The sequence below is a fragment of the Alternaria arborescens genome, assembly GCF_004154835.1.
Source record: "Alternaria arborescens strain FERA 675 chromosome Unknown contig_32, whole genome shotgun sequence".
Lineage (NCBI taxonomy): Eukaryota > Fungi > Ascomycota > Dothideomycetes > Pleosporales > Pleosporaceae > Alternaria > Alternaria arborescens.
The window spans coordinates 24,516-42,624 of record NW_021167887.1 but is presented as its reverse complement, the minus strand read 5'-3'; the positions used below and the strand labels follow the sequence as shown (position 1 = coordinate 42,624).

At 51.0% G+C, this 18,109-nt stretch overlaps 8 protein-coding genes across 8 annotated transcripts; 4 read left to right on the top strand and 4 right to left on the bottom strand.

The window, feature by feature from the left end:
• Window positions 1-489: 489 nt before the first annotated feature.
• AA0111_g10080 (hypothetical protein) lies at window positions 490-978 on the top strand (the record flags this gene model as incomplete). The annotated part of the gene is made up of 1 exon (XM_028643790.1): window positions 490-978. The coding sequence occupies one exon, from the start codon at window positions 490-492 to the stop codon at window positions 976-978; it is 489 nt and encodes a 162-aa protein (XP_028502258.1).
• Window positions 979-1,655: 677 nt separating this feature from the next.
• Window positions 1,656-2,176, bottom strand: AA0111_g10079 (hypothetical protein; the record flags this gene model as incomplete). Its single annotated transcript, XM_028643788.1, has 3 exons — window positions 1,656-1,890; window positions 1,949-2,080; window positions 2,130-2,176. The coding sequence occupies 3 exons, from the start codon at window positions 2,174-2,176 to the stop codon at window positions 1,656-1,658; spliced, it is 414 nt and encodes a 137-aa protein (XP_028502327.1).
• A 2,990-nt stretch (window positions 2,177-5,166) lies between these two features.
• On the top strand, window positions 5,167-8,402 carry AA0111_g10078 (hypothetical protein; the record flags this gene model as incomplete). Its single annotated transcript, XM_028643787.1, has 2 exons — window positions 5,167-5,511; window positions 5,565-8,402. 2 exons carry the CDS (start codon window positions 5,167-5,169, stop codon window positions 8,400-8,402), a joined length of 3,183 nt encoding a protein of 1,060 aa, XP_028502309.1.
• A 1,109-nt stretch (window positions 8,403-9,511) lies between these two features.
• On the bottom strand, window positions 9,512-10,294 carry AA0111_g10077 (hypothetical protein; the record flags this gene model as incomplete). Its single annotated transcript, XM_028643786.1, has 3 exons — window positions 9,512-9,796; window positions 9,969-10,112; window positions 10,244-10,294. The coding sequence occupies 3 exons, from the start codon at window positions 10,292-10,294 to the stop codon at window positions 9,512-9,514; spliced, it is 480 nt and encodes a 159-aa protein (XP_028502322.1).
• Window positions 10,295-10,970: 676 nt separating this feature from the next.
• On the top strand, window positions 10,971-12,380 carry AA0111_g10076 (hypothetical protein; the record flags this gene model as incomplete). The annotated part of the gene is made up of 1 exon (XM_028643785.1): window positions 10,971-12,380. The coding sequence occupies one exon, from the start codon at window positions 10,971-10,973 to the stop codon at window positions 12,378-12,380; it is 1,410 nt and encodes a 469-aa protein (XP_028502307.1).
• Window positions 12,381-13,190: 810 nt separating this feature from the next.
• AA0111_g10075 (hypothetical protein) lies at window positions 13,191-13,721 on the top strand (the record flags this gene model as incomplete). The annotated part of the gene is made up of 1 exon (XM_028643784.1): window positions 13,191-13,721. The coding sequence occupies one exon, from the start codon at window positions 13,191-13,193 to the stop codon at window positions 13,719-13,721; it is 531 nt and encodes a 176-aa protein (XP_028502323.1).
• Window positions 13,722-13,804: 83 nt separating this feature from the next.
• On the bottom strand, window positions 13,805-14,958 carry AA0111_g10074 (hypothetical protein; the record flags this gene model as incomplete). Its single annotated transcript, XM_028643783.1, has 3 exons — window positions 13,805-13,955; window positions 14,000-14,892; window positions 14,944-14,958. 3 exons carry the CDS (start codon window positions 14,956-14,958, stop codon window positions 13,805-13,807), a joined length of 1,059 nt encoding a protein of 352 aa, XP_028502308.1.
• A 911-nt stretch (window positions 14,959-15,869) lies between these two features.
• On the bottom strand, window positions 15,870-17,868 carry AA0111_g10073 (putative acyl-coenzyme A synthetase; the record flags this gene model as incomplete). The annotated part of the gene is made up of 4 exons (XM_028643782.1): window positions 15,870-16,172; window positions 16,257-16,861; window positions 16,988-17,692; window positions 17,772-17,868. 4 exons carry the CDS (start codon window positions 17,866-17,868, stop codon window positions 15,870-15,872), a joined length of 1,710 nt encoding a protein of 569 aa, XP_028502324.1.
• Between the last annotated feature and the right edge of the window lie 241 nt (window positions 17,869-18,109).

The following is an 18,109-nucleotide window of genomic DNA, read 5'->3' as shown; positions in this document are numbered from 1 at the left end:
GCCGACGGGAAACGATCCGGCGCGCCTTCGGAAAAGACGCACCATGGTAGGGCGTGGACACCTGGTGGTCATAATGCTGTTGGCACGGACCCTCTCACGCCCTGTTAAGGTGTTCGATGACAGGAATTCTATGGGTTTGTCAGCCCTGTGGCCAATCAGAGCGGCGGACGCCACAGAATCTCACGATCGTGTCGTCGACAGGTGCAGGGCGTGCGCAACGGTGTGGTCTGTTAGAATTTTGGCGAAGAGTTTTGAATGTAAGGTGTGACCGGTGATGCTTGGCAAGTGTCATAGAGAATATTCTGGGGGATGGGCTGGGGGAGTATAAAGGGGATGGTGGGTACGTGAGGATGAAGGACATCAGCACAGTAAAGCATACTACAAGCAAAGCAACTACTACTACCACTACTACCAATCTTCGATCGCATCTCAAGCATTAACATCACATCGATCAACACTCCAACACAAACAACCACCACAACCATCAAAATGCCCAACTTCCTCTCCTCCGTCGCGGCTCACGCAAAGGCCCACCACGAGAGCATCAACGCTGCCTGCAACGCCTACTACGGCGGCTCCGTATCTACCTATACCAGCCCGGCATCTTCCACACAAACCTCCCGCAACCCCTCCACCACCTCCAGCCAACAGCGCAACCCCACAAACGCGTCCAAGGCCTGGAAAGCCCTCAAGAAGCACCACCAAGAGATGAACTCTGCCTTTGCCGTCTACTACAGCCCCAGCTTCTCTCCCTCCGCATCTCGCTCATCATCTACTGCGAGCAGCCCGAGGCAGAGCGGCGAGGCATCCAGGAAGAGCGCCGGTGCTGCGCCTGCTACTTTCGAGGAGAAGGAGGCTGCGCAGGAGGGACCCAGGAACTACCAGAAGGCCTGGAAGGGACTCAAGAACAGGATTGTTGAGCACCACAGGAGCGTCAGCAATGCTTACGAGCACACCTACGGCGCTCCTCACAACTAGGAAGCGACCTTGCGAAGTGAGCTCCTTAAGGGGGAAAGAAGATCCGGGGATGTTGTAATAATGGGAAACGGGCCAACAAAAGTGAATTTTTTTGGGGATATTGGGACGCGCAAATACCCTGGGGACGGGTGAAACAAAAAGTGATTTTTGGGATGCGCATATACCACTGGGATTACGAGGCGTTTTATAGGACTTGAGTTGAGATTAGAGAGATACTGGGTAATGTGGAGGATAATAATACTATGATCATATCTGAACGCTTCTGCTTTCTTCTGGTTGTATTGCTTGTGACATCTTGATCCTCCTGGCTGAGGCTTTGAAAAGATGCTAAGAGAAGACGGAACACTGGTGACTTGATCGCCTCAAGGTCACTGTGTTAGCGTTATCTTATGAACACCATCAGCTCTTTGATGATGTTCCATGGTCAGCATGTGATAGAGTTATCTCTACATGATCACCCAAGATCTTCACTCGCACGCAAAAGTCAACTCAAAGTTTTCCGGAACAACGCCTAATATTAAGTACTACAGATAAAGATAGATATCCACTCCACAGAGTAGCATAAGGAGTGAATTGAAAGTTAACCCGCCAGCCTCATTATCTCTTGAATCATCTCTTCAAGTTCTCCCATCGATGAACAATGCGGCTCGTCGCGAATGTGCAACCGCACTGGCCGCTTAGCAAGTAGCGCGGTAGCCAGCGCCGACGTTGTCGCCGCCATCGGGCTTCGCGGCCTTGCAAGCGGAGTAGAAAGAGTCACCAGAGATGGGTTCAGAACCCGCGGCCTCGGTGCAAGCGTTGTTGTACCACTGGGCGGATGTGAAGTTCTTGCACACCTTCTTGGTAAGCTCGACAGCGTCCGGGTTGTATGTCCAGCCGCCGGAGTTGATGCAGCAGTTGTGCATCACGTGCCTGAGTCGTACCGTCAGCTTCGAAATTGCTGCAGGAGATGGTTGGGCGTTAGACTTACTTGCCAGCAGTCGATGGGATGAATCCAGCGCCAGTGACGATACCACCAGCGACGTCGCCGGCGTGGTCTTTGGCACCCTGCTTGACCCTCGCACGGCCGCGTCCTCCCTTGGGGGCAGCCTCGACGGCGACGCTGTTCAATGGGTTAGCGAGGTAAGGGATGAAATATGGATGTCGCATACCTCATGGCGGCGAGGACCACGGCAATGGTAGAGAAGTTGAAGTGCATTTTGGAGATGGTTGGGATAATCGAGAGATCTGAAGGAGTGTGGGTTTGGTAAAGAGAGTGTGGTAATGAGTGACTGAAGCTGATTGCTGTGATGGGTTGAGAAGAAGTGAACTGTGAGGTCTTATATAGACATTCCATCAACGTAGGCATCTCGATCGAGGGCAAGTCGACGAGCGTAGAGGACCGATTCTGAAGCACCGTGGTGCGTGGTCATTTCCGGAGCATCGCCTTCAACTTCCACGATCGTTTTCATACCCTGGGTGTACGAGAGAGTTGACACCGCTCTTACAAGCAGCGCGGAGAGATCACCTGGAATTTCGCCGTGGTGTCTTATGATCGCTACCACGAATGTATCCTGAGTTGAGTGAGTCCTATATGCATAGCTCTACCTCGTCCTTCAGCCTTGTTTCAATCGGTTGACAGTCCGAATAGGCATGAAGTGCTGTACACCCAGTCCAAAGTCGTGCCTATAACTGATAGACTGCACAATCTGATCGATACATACTGCTTGAGACGAGCCAGGACTGCAACTCCGTGACACTTGGCGGCCGCATCTCGTATTGTGGTTTGGAAGATGAACGTTTCGATTTCCCAAATGAGTTAATCATGAGTACCAGTGTTGCACTGCTAGGCTTGTTCACCTCGCTTACCACCATAAGCACTACGCGGCCTTACTAGAAAGTCGAGCACCAGAACCCACTTGACGCGATTCAGTCAGCCTCCTGCACGTCTACAGTAGGAAGGATAGGAGAGATGAGTAACATAGAAGAAATTTGTAATTGGAGAGGTAGGAGAAGTAGGCAGTCGTTTCGTGAAGATATTAGGTAGTCCTTTGAACGTATGCGAGCATACTGCCACTATACTGTAGATCAAATTCTGGGCATGGAGGCTTGGATGATTAGTTCTGACCTTGGCGTTAATCACTTTCCAGGACCTCCTCACGTCTGTGGAGAAGTTCTTGGGCGTATTACCTGACCGTGTGATTCTCGGGATAATATTTCGATGGGCCACATTTACTAGAGAACGAGTTCCGGGCTATGGGTGCGGATGATTCGAGGTTTCTCCAGTTTTCTGCAACAACAATAGAGATGATCGGCACCTCTCGAACGAAGAGACCAAGGTCTTTTATGTCAGCGAGCGGAGCTGGACTCAACGAGGTTATAAGAGTGCTTTAAATTATGTGTTGAATATCACACGATCGTGTAGTGGCAAAGCACCTCTGCTTTGCCAGTATTCATGGTGCCGACATGTCGAACGCCTTTCGGTACGAGCGCAAATGAAAGAAGTCATGATACGCAATAACTGAGGCTCTTCGTGGCGCTGCGGATCGGGAGCACGGTACCCGCGTCGCGCTACAGATGCTTGTCATAAATTAGGTTTGCTCGGCAAGGCGTATTACATAGGAGGTCGGCCCGAAGAACTACTCCCTACGTCTTTTTGGCACTAGCTTTTGCTTCCATGTACTATTTGCATCGTGACTGTGAATACTTTGAACCAGTGGGCAATACTTCGGGATGTACGTACCCCAGGCCTCGCACGCACGTACCGCATAAGACCACGGATTTGGAAAGAAATAGTTCCTAGCAAGGCAGCGCCTTCCGGACAGTCAGCAAACGTCACCTAAGTCGACACGAGTTTCCCGATGGCGACTCGGAAGAGTTGCGTAATAAAGATGAGATCGCGTTTCCTGCAGAGAACATGGTCTTTCTATTCGATCTGCACAGTGTGTTGAACTTTGTTCTGTCTGATCCTGCATCCAACAGTCAGTATGGTATGGTTCAGGGTCCCCACCAAGAAGCACCTGTAGGGTAGCATGATGGCCGCCGGCGTGCGGCTACCGCGTAAATCACCTCAAGGGAACTCCCTCGATCGCAGCTACCATGATCAAGCTTACGGCCGTTGTACTACACCGCCGGTGAATTGATTTCTCAACCTTCAGCGACCATCATACCACATGTGGGGAAGACAAGCAGTTCATCACTACCGCGTGAAGCTAGCTCGCCGTTCGCAACAGGAGCAGCAGATGCTCTCGGAAATTACCCGTCTCCCGGATGTACCAAACTCGAACGGCCTGACCTAAGCAGAATTCTTGGGTGTGACGACTGCCGGTATCTCGAATGCGGTACTTCCGGAAGCCGCGGACGCCACAAAGATGGTGCTTACGCGCACGGTTTTTGCTCAAGGATCCCTCGATCGCAGAAAGGCGCAAACCGTTGTAGGGCGTGAAGATCTCTGATTATGGCCGAATGTAGGGTACTACCCAACGTGGGTGTAGTGCCCGATGTGGAGGTGACGCTTAACGTGGGAGTACCTAGGTAGGCTAGTCAGGTTTTACAATCTTTTGTGTCGCCGAAGCCACCGAGCTTACATACATAGGGCTGCATTTCACTCTGTAGGAGTATAGTCACCATACTCCGTCGCCGCGTGTCGTGCTGTCAAAGGATTCGACCTCGGGAGAGTCATCGCGTCATCCCCACGTGATTGCGCTAGCCTCTTTCTAGCCTGACGCGATCAGGGACAGGCAGCTCTGATGTTCTCATCAACTCTTTCGCTTGCATTTTATCTGTTTTCACTCTAACAGCGTTCTCTTTGAAAGAAGAAATGCTCGTGGGACAGTCAACAGTGACCAATATCATCAACGATGCGAATCCGAGAAAAAAGTGGGGTTGCGGCTGAGATGCGCAGCCAGGCTCAGCCTTGTGCGCAGCACCTAGACTGGTATTCAGTTCGATGGCTGGCGTCTTAGCCTGCTTTCATCTTTGCACTGGCTACTTTTTCTTTCATGTAAGATTCAACAGAGATTCTCGTATCAGATTGTGTTACAGCTTCGCATTCTGCAGATTACTGCCGTCTTATGCATTCGATCCGAACCCCACCGCAACCTCCAATCACAAGTCAGGCTATTCTCGTGCTTTTCTCCTAACCGCAGACCGGTCTGGTAATGCGCGGTCACTTTATGACCCTCTTATTCCAGCTCAACGGCGACAGTCATGTCTAAAGCTCTAACCAAGGCTTCGTCGCTCAAGCCTGATATCCGCCTCGCTCAGGCACTCTCCGAGTTCGAAGCCGACCTGACCAATGAGCAGAAGTCTAGGTTTCGCACGCTGAGATCGCAGTCGCTTTCGGTGGCACCAACTCCGAGCGATGTCATGCGGCTGACGGCCGAAGTAGATCGTCGCATGTCGAAGAAGTATAGTGGTCAGTGTTTCGGCCCACGCTTCACAAACTTCCTCCAGGGAGTCCAGCAGTTTGCTGCTCTTGGCGACGTCGTGGTTGGAGGTTCACAGAACCTGATAGCGTGTGGTGTCTGGACATTGGTGCGAATGTCTTTATTGGTCGGTATCTCTCTGTTGTATTATAGTCGCAATCGGATACTAATAGAGCGCAGTCGATTGTGAGCTTGTCCAACTACGTAGACAAGCTATCGTCGATATTTATGGACATCGGACGATCCACTCCGCGCCACCAAGCGATAAGCGTGTTGTATCCTCAATCAACAAAATTACAATCGTACCTCTCCGAATACTTCATTGTAGTCGTCGCACTTTGCCGTTACTTGTTTAAGTTCGGACAGAAATCAGCACTCCAACAATTCACATCTTCCTTGAACGATGGAGACTTGAAAGCATTTCGGACCGATCTTGACAAGTGGGCATTGTGGATCGCAAATGAAATGCAATTGAACGAAGCCCAAGAGAGTTCTGGTTTCAGGGCTCTATCTCGATCAATGTTCAAATCTGCATCGCAACAGCAGAAGTTTGCTACTAAGAACCGAGTGCTTGACTTCTGCTCTACATACGACCACGAAATAGTGTGGAAGCAAACGAGGAAGGCCGGAAACACGTCGCTTTATACAAATTTTGCGGAATACGAACAGTGGAGAGATTCTTCGCATTCTTCCACAATAATATGTACAGGCAAGCTGGGATCTGGCAAATCCGTACTCCTGGCAAATATTGTAGACGACCTCAACCTCTCCACTAAGAAAGAACGACCACTGATAACGTACTTCTTCTGCAGACACGATGTTCCAGAAAGTCTGCAAGCACGCGTAGTTCTGGGTTCGCTAGCGCGGCAGTTGCTACGGACCATCGATGATCTTGACATACTCTCGGAAATCTGCGGAGATACTCACACTACCGGTGACACCGACAAGATACTAGGACTCATCTTACAAGGCTACCCCCCTGATCATAAAGCGTTCTTTGTCATAGATGGGCTAGACGAATGCGACGACGAAGAGAGAAGGGTGCTAGTGCAAGCAATGGGATCGATCCAAGAGAACCTTAACGTCCTGATTTGTGCTTCGTTTCGCGAGGAGCCGAACAACGGTCTGCAGTCAATTACGCATCACCTCTTGTCCACTCGCATCATTCCGTTGCCAGAGAAGAACCCCGATATTGACGCCTTCATTGAAGCCGATTTGCGTCGTTGTTTGGACCAAGAGCTGCTGACAATTGGAGATGCAACTCTGATCATCGAAATACAGGATGCGCTCATAGCTGGTTCACAAGGAATGTTTCTTTGGGCGGCTCTTCAGATCCGGTCTTTGTGTAGTATGAAGACCGACCACGATATTCGTGAAGCACTGACGGATCTACCTAAGAATATCTCACAGACGTTTGCACGGATATTGTGGAAGTCGGGGAGTCTTGACCGACCCCTTCAAGCAAAGACGCTACAGCTGGTGCTGGCAGCATGCCGGCCATTGACTACTAGCGAGTTAAGAGAAGCCCTGAGTGTTACTCCTGGCGACACAACCTGGGATCCGTCCAAAATGTTGAACGATGTTCATTCAGCGTTAGCTTGCTGTGGGTGTCTTCTGACAGTTGATGAAGAAGAGTCAACTGTCCGAGTTGTACACCACAGCGTCAAGCAATATTTCTTGCACGGCCTTGACGATGCGAGGCATATTGGATTCACTGTCGATGACGCACGGATAAGGATGGCAGATATTGTGATCACTTATCTTGCGTACGGTGTCTTCGAAACTCAGATGACCAAGACCGCAATACGTCCTATCATGGCACATTCAGCACCTTCGAAGATCCTGCAAAGCACCATGGGATCTTCGAGTACTACTCGTCAACTCGCAATGAAGCTTCTCGGATCTAGAAAGCAACCTACATTCGATCTGAGCAAGACTCTCGCGGAAGCGCGTGGCTCTCTAAACCCCAAGCCAGAACACGTGTTTACGTTCTACGCTTATGCAAACATACACTGGCAAGATCATATCTGGGATGTCTCGGGGAAAAGTCATCGTATTCATCAGCTCTCTGAAAATCTCATCCAGACCCGATGCTCGGAAATAAGAGATGCGGATAGGGACTTCGGCAGGCGTTGTCGCTGGGCTGCTAAGCACGGGAGTTTGACACTTCTTGAGCTGATATGTCAGAGGACTAAAGTGCTTCAGGGTCAGGATGGAAGCTTCCTATATGATATAGGTACGCCACTGATTTGGGCGATAGATCGTGGAGACAAGGACGTTGTTAAAATACTGCTTGAAGCCGGCGTTGATGTCAACAAGGGAGTCAAAGTCAGGTATCAATTGATGCTACGTGAGGCCAGTTCGGGAGAAGAGCTACTGCCACTTACTTTGGCGGTAAGAAAAGGACACAAAGATATTGTTGGGCTGCTCCTGGAGATTGACAAACTTGCCGTCAATACGAAAGACCGTGAAAAGCGCACAGCGTTTATATGGGCCCTGAAGAAAGGAAACATGGATATCATCAAACTATTCCTCAAGGACAAGAGAACCGAAATTAATGGAGTGCCCGCTGGGGATTGGGAGCCATTGTTGGCAGCGGCATTGCATAGAGACAAAGACGTACTTCAACTACTACTTTTCACCGACCGGGTTGATGTCAACTCAAAGACCAAGATCGGAGAGTCGGCATTGATGCTGGCCGCGTCCGGGGGGCATCGAGAGATAGTTGAGCTACTGCTTGCTACTGGCACATTTGATCTTAATGCGATCAACGATCGGGGAGAATCGGCGTTGATGCTGGCGGCATCCGAAGGGCACGAAGGCATAGTTGAGCTACTACTTGCTACCGATGGAATCGATATCCACACGAGGGGGGAGAATGGGAAGACAGCATTGAGCCTGGCCTTGTCACAAAAACACAGAAACGTGACTGAAATGTTACAGTCATACTCACTCCGCGCTGCCGCTGATTCTCTAGTGGGCGCGAACAAAACCGTCACACCTGATGAGACGACTTAGTTGAAATCATGTAGTATGGAGTCGAAACTAGTCATATCATAGGCTATATACTCTCTCTATATATCCTGACTTGCTTGTTTCTGTATCATGGCTCCTAATTGCTGTAGACGGTGACAATGTTTTACTACGTCGCATCAGTCTATCTGAGAGCCTTTGTAGTGTATGTGCACGTACTTAAAGCTTGTGGTAGATCGGTACTACCAGGAATGCTACCGAAACAGATCCTCCAGCCGCCTGAAGTCCTTGACATATGTGCTGGTGGCTACCACGATCAGGGCGACCTTGAGCACGCGCACTAGCCAGATCCGCGGTGACGTCTATCAACGGCTAAGTGTTAACATATTATTGACTGGCAGTATGATGTGTCTAGTACCTCTAGGGAATTTGCCTCCGTTATGCGCCTTATCTTCAAGAGCTCTAGAGCTCAGGTCATGCATCTTGATGATGGTGACAACACCGATAATGAGTAACGCCGCGATAGCGGCGAGTACGACGGTATCATCTGAAAGCATGCTGACGATGTAGATAGCTCGTGAAGTAGTATGATGATTGAATTAGTGTACTGTAGAAGTGAGGTAGGTGAGAGCATAAGAGTTGAAGGTTGCAACATTCGATATGCACCGAGCTAAACAAACGAACGGTGAGCAAACACTGACATTCCACACCTCTCCATCCCAAGTTCATAAAACGCTAGACATCAGCAGCACTATTTACACGCTGGATAGATCATTCAGATACTTAGGTATGCTTAGTGGTCGGATTACTTCTTGTATCGGCTGGATGTGCAAATGTATCCAGACAATACTACATAACCATGACTCTGTCGCCATGACGGCCCAGGTTCCTTTGTCGTACTATACAGACACATGGGTATTCGAGCCCTTCCGCAGTGTTCGTGAGGACATGGTATTGCATTTGCCCTATGGCGCCAGACGCTAACATGGACAGAGCCCGGCACACCGAAGCCAAAGAGTCAGTGAAGAAGCCATGATGCCATTCCATTCATTCCATTTTCCGTAGGTATGTTTATCGGAAGAGAGTAAAAGAACACCGAGTCATCCCGAAAAACCAGCCATAACCCAGACTATGCACGCCATATCGAACCCAGCTTAACGAGTCCTTGCCTGCACCTTTGGTGCGGCACCCTTGGCACCCTGCTTGCTGACCTTGGCGGCGTTGCCTCGTGCGGATGCGGCGGCGTTCTTGGCCTTCTCAGCCTTCTTTGCTGACTCGGCGGCGGCCTTCTTCTCCTTGCCCTCCTTGACGGCGGCGGCGCGGGCAGCGGAACGAGCCTCGGGACGTTGGCTGCGGCGCTCCTTGATCACGTCGAGGGAAGCACCGACGATGGCACGCTGGTGCTTGACTGTGCGGCGGGTGCGCTTCTTGGCGACTTCCTGTTGGGTGAAGGTGATTAGCGAGTGCGCCTCGTGATGGAATTGAGAGGAGATGGCCGCTGAGAATGCGTGTTTGTCAAGCCTGTCCGCAGTGTAGACTGATGTCATAGTCTGCTGCCTCTCCAAACATTCCCAGCGGCGCGTGTCGTGTGTATGAACTGCAGCGACTAACCTCAGAGATACCCTTCTTGTGCGCCCTTCGGTAGAGAGTGGTCCAGTGAATCTTGCGAGGGTTCTTGCGCTGGAGGAACAGGGACTCGGTCTTTCCGTTCTGGAAGCGGAAGATCTTGCTGTCACCACGGATGTAGAGCTTGCCCTGTTGATTCCATCAGCAAATGTCCGACCGATTGTCATGTTCCATCATCCTCCGCCTTGTTGCCGTCGCGATGGCGGGATTTCGACATCTGGGTGGCGGGCGCCGTGACGTGGAGGGGCAATATAACGCACCTTGCCCGGGTAGATCTTTTGACCGCTGAAGGAATCGTCGTAGGTACGCATGTTGGCGGTGTTGGCGTGATACCTGTGTGTTAGTCGTGGGGTTGTCGTCAGTCGCGAATTCAATATTGCAACTCCGTGTTGAGACCTGTGGGCGGGCTAAGCCCGACCGAGCTAGCCTCTTGGCGTTTGGCGCGGTGGCTGGTGCGCGACATCGAGATGGTCTGCACCCACGCGAACACCACAAGTACTTTCATGAGTTTCTCTCTTTCTATCATCGTACCGAGGAAGCCTACAGTATCTGGACAAGCTCGGTCGCCGTGCTAGCTCATCGCTTCCACATCATGTTAGGACCTCAGTATTCCAGATGATATTCATGCATTTCTATACCAACGTTTTTTGGTCAACACAGTCAACGTACGCGTCCTGCTGATACCCTAGGAACGATGTAGACGACAACATCGCCACCTTATACATGAGTATGGTGTTGAATGGCAAGGAACCAGACGTGGCTGGCGCAAGGCAGCAGCAACCCCGCTACGACACCGCTGATACAAAAGGCACAGGTGAATCACCTCGCCAAGAACCTGTGGCACTAACTGACCGACAACTACCTTCACTTGTCATGTGAGGCCCGAAGCAATCATATTTTACAGCTCAGCCTTATGCCAGTCAACACTCCAAGAGAAATATCCATCCATCGTAACCACCGGTATCATCTTACGAGCCTCAACTTGTCATGGATTTCTCTGCACGTAGAGTAGCTGTCACGACCGCTACTAATCATTTGCAGTTGCTAGAAGACAACAATTTGAACTTCAATTCCGGCAGCCTTCATGTCATGACAACGTCCACACCCCAGTGTGTGTCAGGAGATACAGCCACGACTAGCTCTGACCTACACAACCAAGACCTGGTTGATGTCATGGCCGAGCTTGAACGCTATCAAGTCGACCATCGAGCAGCTTTCGCCTTTGAGATGGCCCAACGCGGACGTGTTCATTCCTTGAATGAGGACGAACTAAAGCACTTTCGCAAAGAAAAAGACGGTGTATTCGCCCCATCCCCATGGGATACACCAAATCTGTCTACAGAGTTACCATTCACCCTTAGCTCGCTTCCTAGCCCCGCGTCAGTAGAGAATGCGATCAAGAACGATATCGGAGGCGAAAATCACTTTCGTTTTGCACCCTCACGCGGCTCACCAGACGACGACGCAACTGCCATCATGCATTTGCTTGACAATATTCAAACGCCGACATACTCTGAGCCTGGTGCTGTCGTACACATGCAGTCACCTACCTTCAACCGGGCATGGCGCTGGGTGCCGGGATGGGAAAGTGAAGGTATGCTAGGTCAATCAGACTTCCTCTTGACGGTCGCTCCTGCAGGTGAGGTTTTCGAGCTGGAATATCATGACCATCATTTCTCCACAACGCTCTTGACCGGTTCGAAGGTATGGCTTACGTTTCCTCCGTTACAGGCGAACCTAGACATCCTCCGCAAAGCATATGGGGAGATGCATGCTGCTAACACCTCCCGTGTTGCTCTGGGCATCCTCGCAGAACTGCAACATGGTATTTTCGTCATCCAGAAGCCAGGCCAAACTCTTCTTTTTCCACCGTTCTGGTCTCACATGATATTCAATACAGCTACCTCTGTATCATGCGGCTTCTTCATAGCTACAGCCGCGCAATACGTGTACCGTATAAGGAACATGGACCTTTGGCTGTCTCTCAATCTCTTCTGGGATTCAGCGGAAGAGCAACAGAATCATCTCGAGAACTATGCGGCAGAACTTGCAACCCACTTCTCGACCATCATGACGGGCAACTTCAAGCGCTTCAAAGTTGCTAATGTACAGAACGCCATCTGCAGAGAATGGGTCAAGACTGCACAAAAGAAAGAAACAGACTTTGAGAATATGCAAGAAAAGATTGGTGGGCTGCTGGGATTGATTGACGATGAAGAGGAAAGAGAGAAGATTGACGAAATGTTTCGAGTTGTGTGGATTGAGTTTGTACAACTAAAGCGTAAGAAGAAACCGGAATGCCGACTCTGCCATGTGCGCATCGAGCATATGCCTGCAGGAGAAATGCCAGATGACCGGCTGGCCCGGCACGTCACCGACGTGCATTGCAATTTCTGAGCTTTGATTTGAGATACCCATACCACTTATAGCTCACAATGCACTACTTTCGCGCGTCCCGATCTTGACACCTCGTTCCCGCCGATAGTCCCAAGCAGACACCACAGAACACAAATACCAGCAGCCCGTCCCACCTCACGCCANCGCCGTTCACTATCACTATGCTGTAGAGCCCCACGTCGCACAGTGCGAGTCAAGTTATCGCAGCCCGCACAACCACGGCGAAGGGACAGGAGCATCGGATCGGTCCCTAGCATCCGACGCTAAAACGTCCGGCCCGGTCGCCATGCTCAACCACCATGCCCAAACGAGCCTAACGAGCGGAAACGACCCACCACTTGAGAGCATGTCCCCGCACACTACACCCTGAAATCTTTTGTCTCCGGTCAACTAGACCGCCGCGACCACGCAACACTGGGATGCACCATTGTTAGCAATCAATCCAAGCCAGCGGAAGAGAGATTTTTCATAAAATCTGGAAGCCAGCCATGGGAGGCCTGATCCGAGACCGAGGTCCGGGTCGTACCTGCAGATGAAAGACGGCAGGAGTGGAGTAGAGAGGTTTCTGGTCGGAGAAGACGACCAAATCGGATAGAGTACGTATACGTACCTAGTATAAGTAGTGAAGGACACGACGGGACGGCAGAGCAAGTTCGAGAGAAGAAAGAACGGGAATTTCAAATCTCCAACCATTGTCCACGTCTCCCTTACCCACATCTTCCCACCACGTTAGCAGAAGGATAAACTGCAAGTTGCCGACTATAGACACAGCCCTGTCCTTAACAATCCTCACACCTCTTCCATTCAAAAATGCGTTTCCTCACCACCATCCTGAGTACTACTCTAAGTCTCCTCACACTCAGCTCCGCCGCCGCCACCATGAACACGACAAACGGACTCGGCACGACGCCCGCCCAGCGACACATCATCTCTGCCGCGCAAGCCCAAACCATCATCACAGGCGCCACGGCCAACGCAACAGCGCTCCAGATACCCGAAAACATCGCAATAGTCGACCCTTCGGGCCTGCTCGTCGCCTTCCACCGTATGGACAATGCATTCCTGGGCTCCATTGACATCAGCCAGAAGAAGGCGAGGACGGCAGTCTTGTTCAACGGCGTGTATGCGAGTGCGGATTTGTATGCGGCGGTGCAGCCTGGTGCGCCGCTGTATGATGTGCAGAATACGAATGGCGGGTTGATTGCTTTTGGGGGTGGAGTGCCCATTTACGTTGATGGTATCTTGATTGGGGGTGTGGGTGTTAGTGGAGGAAGCGTGGAGCAGGATTTGAGTGTTGCGAATGCTGGTGTGGAGGCGCTAGGTGCGACCACGAAGGCGTAGGTTGAGGACGATATATATATAGCGGAAATCAATTCGGACTGTTAAAAGACTATCGTTCTATAATCTAGTATCTGGAGGTATGCTTATGATGTGACGACAATCTCACTGTGTTTAGCTTTCAAGTCCACTATCCTTTCCTTCTTCTGCCGCGTAGCTCCTCGTCCCAACGGACGAAATCCTCCTCCAAGCCGCTCGATATCTCCTTCCTTTCGTACCTCCTCTGCAAACATAAATCTAATAGCTACGCATTAGCACTGCCAGGTTCTACAGATAGTTACCTCATGTGCTCATACGTCTGGCTCCTCTCCATGCCCTCTATCGCGTCTCTGGCATCAATCTTGGTCTGTTCACTGACGCCCTCCATGTCTGAAATCGCTGCAAAACGTTCTTTCCAGAATGCCCATCTCTCCTTGCTGAACTCGGCTTTTCCCTTCCAGAGTTCGCCGCCGCGGCCTGGGTTGCCTTGCTTGCGGTCCGAGGGCGTGAGGTCTTTCTCCATGCGGAAGAGGTCGTGGCCGTAGCCTAGTATCCAGGCTACAGCCGCAGGAACGTTGGCATCGTACTTTTGGTTGGCGGTCGACATTGGGTCGTCGATAGCAGGTGTCTCGAGTGCTTCTCGTAGTGCAAAGAGAGCGTACATGGAGAGGTCGTGGATGTGTTTGCCTGCCACTAGGGCGAAGAAAAAGTTCATATTCGCCCAGGCTTCAATTTCTCGGTCGATGTAGCCGCCATGTGCTACTGGAGAGTCGTTGAGAGCCTCGCGGCAGGCCATGCCGAAGTCGGTCATCTCCTGGTAGAGGTAGTTGTATTGCTCATTGCCCGGTATGGAATGCTCCTTGAAGGCGCTGACCAAGTCGACCAGCATGCTGTGGTTTACCTGTGCGCCATTACGGAAAGTCAATCGCTTTGCCGAGTGAATGATGCTTTTCCAAAGGTCCATGAAGTCTACATCGTCGAGTTTGGCGTCTTTGATCTTCTCATCGATTGGCCCAAGAATGCGCGACGTCGCTTCCTTTGCGTCGATCTGCTCGTTGAGGAATTCTTGGATCAACAGGTAGTAAGCGCTGTCCTCCTTTGGGCGGAACCATCCTCTTATCTTCGCGATCTGGTCGATCTGTTCCGCCTCGGTTTTCACCGTAGGAAGGACTTCTTTGATCTTCTGGTTTTGTTCCTAGAAAAAAAGTATTAGATACGAGCATGTGAAGTCATGGTGAGCAAATACCGCTATGCGAGCCATGGTCTTGATCGGTGGGTCGAAATGTGTTGATCTTGGGCGGGAGGAATGCACAAAAGGTACACGGTGTTTACTTCTGGTGATGTCATACGCGGCGGGACTGCGGTTCACCCTACTGATACCACGTGTATGCCTTGTTAAGGTAATTGGTAAGTTGTGCCGGGCCAGTCGAGATACGCTATGAGACATCTCTTTCCTGAAATGGCGAAGCGTGGTCACTCTACGCTGGTAGGCTCGGAGATCCTCCGCGTAACAGGAAGGCGTTGGAAGGGCGTTGCATGATGCCAGGGCGAGCTTAGCAACCACCACGTCTTTTGTACTCGGAAAGCGACTTGAAGCCTGAAAACGATCGCTGGAATTGTGTTGAGCAGCACTGGTAGAGAAGCTGATCGTCGGACCGCGTGTGTGATCAGCCCGAAGCTGTCGGCAGACAAGGATCGCCAGAACACGATCCTGAAATTAGCCCTCAGTGCCTTCTACAGCCTCACAACGTGTTCCTTGTTGCGGGCTACGTTACACAACATTGATAATGCAGACACCACAATACACAGTGATATTACGATTATATGGCAAGCTTGGATGCATATCTGTGTTTATCGAGATGCGGATCGGTTTTGTGTGTCGCAATTTGATAACCCCCCGCGCATGTTGGAAAGATCAACAGAAAACGGACTTCGCCTAACTGCACGCTGGTACCTTGACACATGTCGAATACATGCCTCTTACATGTGGAACCTAGACAACAACCCTACACTGTAGCCTAGAGGTCCTTATAGTCTTCTTTCCTTACTACACATGAACGAGTCAATATCACTACTCTGTCTTGGTATAGGCACTACCGATAACAGCCAAGCCTCGTCTTGATATAACGACCCCTAACCCAACTTCTATCATCGTAAAAAGACCCCCCATCTCTACAACTTCGCACCCCTCTCCCTCTCGGCGCGAGCCCTCAAGTCTTTTCTAAGGATTTTTCCCGCCGGACTTTTTGGAATCTCATCTAGAAAGATTACACCCCCTCTTAACTGCTTATACCCCGCCACATTCTCCTTGACGAATTGTATAATCTCGTCTGCCCCAGTCTTCCCTCTATCCCCCACGACAACGTAAGCCCTGGGTACCTCGTTGGTGCCATCATCCGTCGGCACCCCAATGACCGCCGCATCCAATATGTCAGGATGACCAAGTAACAAAGCCTCCAACTCCGCAGGCGCGACCTAACAACATTAGTATACAAAGTCAGCTTTTTGGTCTAATTCAATAAGTAGCAGCAGTGCAGTTGAAACTTCCCAACAACTTACCTGCAATCCCTTATACTTGATGAGTTCCTTTTTCCGGTCCACGACGTAAAACAGACCATTCCTAAACACGGCAATGTCGCCGGTGCAGAACCAGCCATCAGACGTAAAAGCGTCTTTATCCGCGTCGGCGTTTTGGTAGTAGCCTTTACATACTACAGGGCCTTTGACGAGCACCTCTCCCGGTGTTCCGGGTTCAACGTCGCGCCCACTGTCGTCGACAAGTCTCGCGCGCATATTAGGTATCAAAGGCGCCACGGAACCGGTATCATCGTGCGTGCCCGGGGGCATAATCGTCGTGGATCCCGTCGTCTCGGACAGACCCCACGTTTGGTCGATGAAGCAAGTCGGCCCGCCGAGTTTCTGGCTCGCGGCGTACTGGAGGTCTTTTCCCAGTGGGGCGGCGCCGCTGATGGCTAGCTCGAGCGTCGCGAATTGTGTTGTTGCGAGGGGGCTCTTGGCGATGAGTAGGTAGATGGGCGGCACGGTGAAGAAGAAGGTTATGCGGTACTGTGCGTTGTAGGCGAGGAATTGGGAAAAGTCGAATTTGGGCATCCAGTAGACGGTTCCGCCAATGTAGAAGGGGTTGATTAGGTAGCCTTGGACACCTGCAATGTGAGCGGTTGGCAAGTCTAATCGGGAATTCGAAAGGTCAGTAAATGTTTTGCAACGGTAATTGTCTTCTAACCCTCCACCTTTTTTTTCTCTCTCTTCAAAACACGGCCATGACTTACGAGCGATGGTCCTATACTCAAAATCCGGTCTCTTCTCCTTTATCCAGCTCTTCATCATATCCCCCGTAGTAACAGCCTGGCTCACCAAATTCCTATGACTCAACTTGACACCCTTTGGCAACCCCGTCGTCCCCGAACTATAAATTAGCACCACCAGACTCTCTTCCAACTCCTTCCTGTCAACGATCCTCATCCACGGCAACCTGTCTTCCCGGTCGATCAGATTCTCACTCTCTTGTGCCTTTCCAACATTATCGTCACCAGTCCCTATAATTCTCAAGCCCCACTCTCCCTCCTCACTCATAAGCAGTACCCTTCCCCCACCGCACTTCCCCCATCCAGCCTCCTCAGCAGCTCTGATGGACGTCTCCAGTGTAGTTTGGCTTGTGACTAGTATTTTACTTCCGGCACCTTGTATCTGTCTGGCCAGCTCACCCACGGTGCTACCAGCCGATGCGGCAGAGAAGATGCCCCCGGCACCAATGACGCCGTACGCCAGCACAGGTAACAAGTAATGTCCCGTGGAAATCACAGAGACTACATCTTTGCTCGCGCCGTGGGCGCCGATGCCAAAGTGTTTGCGCAGCGCGGCTGAAGTCGCTTGTGTGAGGGTGCGAGCGCGTGACTTGTCTAGCACATCCAGGTCTGGGTTGGCGGCTGAGACGTGTAGTAGTGTGCTTGCTTTGGCATAGCTGTGTTCCGAGTCTGAATTTTTTTTGAGTATCGTTAGTTTTCTGGGAGGGTGATTCGGAGTTTTATGATATGAAGGCAGTTGTTTTCTCACCGAAAAGAAGGGTCAAGACGTCGAGGTCGGGTATTGGGTAGTCTTTTGCAGCGCGGTATATAGTGCCGGTGGGTGTTTTTTCTACAACGGTCGTCATGGTACTTTTGAAGCTCTTTATTAGATGAACGAGATTGGCACAAGTACACTAGACAAGGCCCGACAGACAAAGACAGTGGTGCTTGGGATAGTCGATGATATCACGACCAGCCATTGTCGTCAACTGGTACATTTGGATAGATATACTATCTACTAAAGTAGCCGCAAAATGGCCCTCACATAGCTCAGCGCCTTCCTCGGTCCACGGACTCCCCATGTCTAGAGTGGTCGACGATGCATGC